At 38.1% G+C, this 4,787-nt stretch overlaps 1 protein-coding gene across 3 annotated transcripts in view; it reads left to right on the top strand.

The window, feature by feature from the left end:
* Positions 1-4,787, top strand: part of LOC109834200 (helicase-like transcription factor CHR28) — a 21,224-nt gene that overhangs the window by 1,338 nt on the left and 15,099 nt on the right. For all 3 annotated transcript variants that reach the window (XR_002245498.1, XM_020402144.1, XM_020402145.1), the window contains exons 2-4: positions 2,072-2,144; positions 2,288-2,815; positions 2,901-3,832. Coding sequence is in view for 2 of the 3 variants with exons in the window: in XM_020402144.1 (XP_020257733.1) it covers positions 2,072-2,144; positions 2,288-2,815; positions 2,901-3,832 (1,533 nt within the window). In the remaining variant the exon portion in view is untranslated. The remainder of the gene's footprint in view (positions 1-2,071; positions 2,145-2,287; positions 2,816-2,900; positions 3,833-4,787) is intronic.

Here is a 4,787-nt window from a genome sequence, read left to right as displayed (position 1 = left end):
AGACTGCTCCTTGGTTGAATGACGTTAAACTGCATGATAAAAAAGGTAGTTTTTTTTTTAAAAAAACTGGGAAACGTTAGACAATTCCACAATCTATTGATGTCAGATCAACAATCAGTCATGAAAGCTTGGACAATTGTTCTGAGGTTTCCTTGAATTGAAAGTTAGTGGTCCATGGTCCTCCATGCCTTGATTGACAAAAGGCCTAAGAGCAATGAATAACTTAACTATATATTTTTTTAGCTTATTAGAATTAGAATATCTTGATGTTTGAAACCCTTGATAAACCACCACAAGTTCTGTGAAAAAATGTTCAAAACAATGGATGAAATGGCATACACATCTATATTTGGTTAAACATTCAAAATTTATTTTGCAGGATACTAAATTGATTTATTGCTCTTTCATCCACTGACCCTCTCAACTGATAGGATGTTTATGGCATATTAATGATGTGCTTGTCTACTCATGCTGTTGTATCTTTACAGCCTGTCATGAATGTCCTGTTACAAAACAATGCCTAAAATCTTCCTTCTTAAAGGTTATCCAATCAATGTATGGATCATTGAATATTGTGAACTTTGGATGAAAGATCATAGGAGTTCCTTTCAAGAAGTTTGAGGGTTTACTTTTTACAGACAAATATTTGTGCATGCTTCTTGGAATGGATATGTTTATCCTATTAAGCATAGAATGTTGAGAACCTTATGTTAATCACCATTTACTTATCTTTAAACCTTTTTGGTATTTCTCGTAGGGTAGGGTTGAGTGGATTGATTACTAGTTTCTGTTTTACCTGTAGCATGAGGACCAGTTTGCATTAGAGGCCACTGTTGAAAAAAGCAGCAACAAACGATGAAAAACTGAGAAAAGAGCTTCAAAACACCGAAAACTCCTCGTATCCCACTATTGCTCTTTCTCTTTGTCTTTTATGAACTCAAAAAAACACTAAGACCCAAATCATCCTCTGCCTTCTCCACTGCCTCCGCCACCTTCTCCCACCGCCTCCAACACTTCCACTACCTCTTACCATTTTTGACCGCATCTCTTCAGCTCCTCTCACTATGTCCCGCAAGCTCTTCATCGAAGCTTAGTCCATTGCTCCCTCTCCTCCTTCAAAGCCTCGACAAAACACCATTACTTTGTCAACATTGTCTGATTGTTACACGTCTACATGCATAGGATCTCTAAAAATAATCAAATTTGCATTTATAGATTTTTTAATTTTTTTCTTGATTTTTTTGAATATTTATTCATACTAAAACTGAATCATTTTTTTACTTGGAGTTTTTTCCCACTTTGATCTGCTTAAGCCCCAAAAAACCTAAAGGGCGCCTCACCGCTTTGCTCCGCTTTCCGCTTTCTGCTTTTCATAACCAGTGACTTTGTTAAAGGCCTATCATGCCCATTAACCTTTGTTCCTGCCTGATTGACCGGTGAAATCAATTCCACTGATGCCTGAGTATGCACGTCTGAGCTGTATATGTATGGTGCAGGAACATGTCTGAGTATGCACATATACATGTCAATGTATGTGCATGTATGTTGGTGGATGTGTGCTTTGTGAGTAAACGGGTATGCTCCATGTCTACGAAAAGCTTTCGAATGTGTATTTGTAAATCAGTTCTCAAAGAAGTAGATATGTGTGTGTATTTTTGTGAGTATACATGTATATTACATGTCTATGAAAAGCCTTGGAATGTGTTCTTTTGTAAATGTGTTTTCATAAAAGTAGATTCATATGTGTGCGCGCTCATGTTTGAATGCGTGCCTTCATGTTCATGTGTATATGATTATGCAAATAAGTGATTGTGCTAACATGTTTTCTGTATGTGCGAAATTTTGGAATGTGCTATTAACCAATTCATGAATATTGATATCCATATGAACTGATCTGTCAATTTACTTGAGAATTAGATTTGTTCATGTAGTGAACTGTCTGAATACTTGGATGATTTAGGCTCAAACCACTAGATGTCTTTGAAAGATTATATTGAAGCTTGGACTCTGTGTTCCTGCATAATCAGTTATACCTTTCTTGATGCTGAATTATGTGAAATTATAATGACAGGTGACAGCTGAAGGTTTCCAACATGGTGAGTTAGCTCCCAGTCAGTTTGACCATGAACAGAAATCTCAAGCAGGTAAATATTGGTTCCTAGTATCACTTTCTTTGTTGTCAGTGCTGGCAGCCTTAACCTTAATATCTTAGTTAAACCTTTCAATTAAATTTGGCTATATGTGGTATTCATTTGTCTTCCTTTTTAATGTTGACCTTTCCATTCAGAATCAACAACAGGTCTGACAGAATTCAGAGAAAGAGATTACTTTCAATGGAGTTTGGAGGACGCGGGCTCTCAAAGAAGCATGGGGTTTGATATCCATAATGAATCTGAACGAGATCTAAACGGCGTTAATGTTAAAGGAGGCCTTCATGCTTTGTCACGTTTTGACCAAAATAGTTTTTTTCCTGTACCTCAACAGAACTCATCATATGTGTTAAGGTCATTATCTCCATACAGTGATTATCCAAGGACTGCATTTGGAGGTTCTTCAGGGAGCTCTTTGACTTTTAACTCTGATCAGAGACAACTGCAAACAAATATGCAGGAACGTAGTGTCCAAGGTGAAGGTTTAAGAGGAGAAGGTTATGTTTCCTTTCCAGTTGCTGCTGGTAATGGATTTTATTTCACTAGTGAGGACAAAGTAAATGGGCATTATGATCATGGAATTTCATCCCCCACAGAGTATGGAGACTCTAAGCTGAATGAAAACCTTATTTCCTCTATTAGTCAGCTGCAAAATGGAGAACAAGGTACTTATAGCATGTTTATATTTGTATTAGTCAAATGGTTAAAACCCATTCTTTCACACTAATAAATAGGTGTTTCATATTGCAGGTTCGTCACATTTTTTGTCTATGGAGAACTACAATTTCAATGGTGAAATACAAAACAGTTCCAGCGCTTTTCCGGACTCAAGAGTAGAGGATGGAAATATGTACTCATCGTCAGTTCGCTCATATAGGAATTCTGATACAGCGGTGCCAGATTCAGTTCAGCCGGAGGCAGACATTTTTGAAGCAAGCAATGCCACCTGTGATGGTAGCAATAGCTGTCTAACATTACCCAGAGACTCTGTGTCTGATCCTGAAATTGGCTTATCTCAAACGGTTACAGTTCAGTATCAACATGATAATAGCGACAAGCTAAACATAAGGGAGAATCATCTGCTTCCACCTCATTCTCATGGGACATTTGAGGAAAAACTGAACAGGAAAGAAGAATCCCCTGATAGCTCCTTGCAAGATGTCTCTATCTCAGATTTGGATGCACCTTTATCAGATGATTTCTGCCCTGAGTACCATTCTGATGATACGAGTTTAATGAGTGAATCTAGTACAGATTCTTCGCCAATACCCTCTAACAAAAACTTAACCTTTTATTCTGTTGATAGAGGTGTGAGTAATGCATCAAAGAATTTGGTGTCTGATTCTGCTACAACTTGGCAAAGTAGACCAAAATCAACCTTTAAGAACGAACAGGGAGATCACTTACTTCAACCTCATATGCAGGACGATGTTCTCAAAGATAGTTTTAGTTCAGTGCAAAAGAATCCCTCAAAGAGCACCATAATTGTGGAGGATGATACTGACATATGTATTCTTGATGATATCAGTGATCCTGTCTGTCCACCCCGACCCCTGGTGCCATTTCGTGCGAAGCCGCATGCTGTGCCACAGCGTCCTGAATTTAGTGATATTCATTACCATGGAATGGGAGCCATGGGATTTAGGTCAGATGAGAGATTAACCTTTCGATTAGCTTTGCAGGTTAGCTTAATTACTTTCTGTCTATGGCTGTTGTAGAATAATGAGCTAGAGTTGTTTTTACTAATGCCTAAGATGCGGCAATCCTATCTTTAAGATCAATACTGTGTACTTCTTTGATTTGAAGTCATAAAATTTTGAACCCTTAGGAAACTTTAGGATAGTTGGCTGCTTATCTGGGGGATTTCAAAAGAAATGCTCGGAATCTCGTGAGAGATAAATCGCAACACCTAAAAATTGTCAGTCCTTGATTCTAGAGACTGCAACTTCGAATAGAGTGTGTTTATCTTGATCTTATTTTAGATTTGTTTTTTTTCTATATGTAGAATACCCTCTGTTATAAATAGTGGTAAATGGCCCCGCAATAGCGGCGCTAATAGTGTTAGCGGTCCCTTCCCGCTACACTATCGACCAATAGCGGTCACATATTGTGGAATATGCGTTTTTCACTTGCAAAAGCGGCCAATAGTGCACCACAGCAGGGAATAGCGGGCGATTGCGGGCAAAATCCGTTTTTTGATCTCTATTTGAAAGCGGTTTGAGATTTATTTTTTTAAATTTAAATCTGACCTGCAAGGCTGCAACAACTACATCTCACTGCCTCCCCAGCTTTTCGGCGTACTCCGACCGCCTCCCATAGCATTTGTCACTGCCTTTAGTACTTCCTCTCACCTTCTCTCGCCGTGAGCTCCTAGTGCAGTCCTCTCACCCCTTAGCTTATCTTCTAGAAGATGACGACTCTTTGACTCCTCCAGTTGTCTTCGGTATTATGTGACGGTTACATGTTTATTTCATATTTAGGATTTCTTTAAATTATCAAATGCACTTTTAGATTTTCTAAATTTTTCTATAGTTTTTCTTATTTTTTTAGTATTTATACATATCTAAATTAGATCGTTATTTGACTTTGCGCTTTTTACCACTATTTTGCCGCAATAGCCTTAGCGATGCCTCACCA

This window comes from Asparagus officinalis, chromosome 3 (genome assembly GCF_001876935.1).
Source record: "Asparagus officinalis chromosome 3, Aspof.V1, whole genome shotgun sequence".
Taxonomy (NCBI): domain Eukaryota; kingdom Viridiplantae; phylum Streptophyta; class Magnoliopsida; order Asparagales; family Asparagaceae; genus Asparagus; species Asparagus officinalis.
This window is presented reverse-complemented; position numbering and strand designations above follow the sequence as displayed.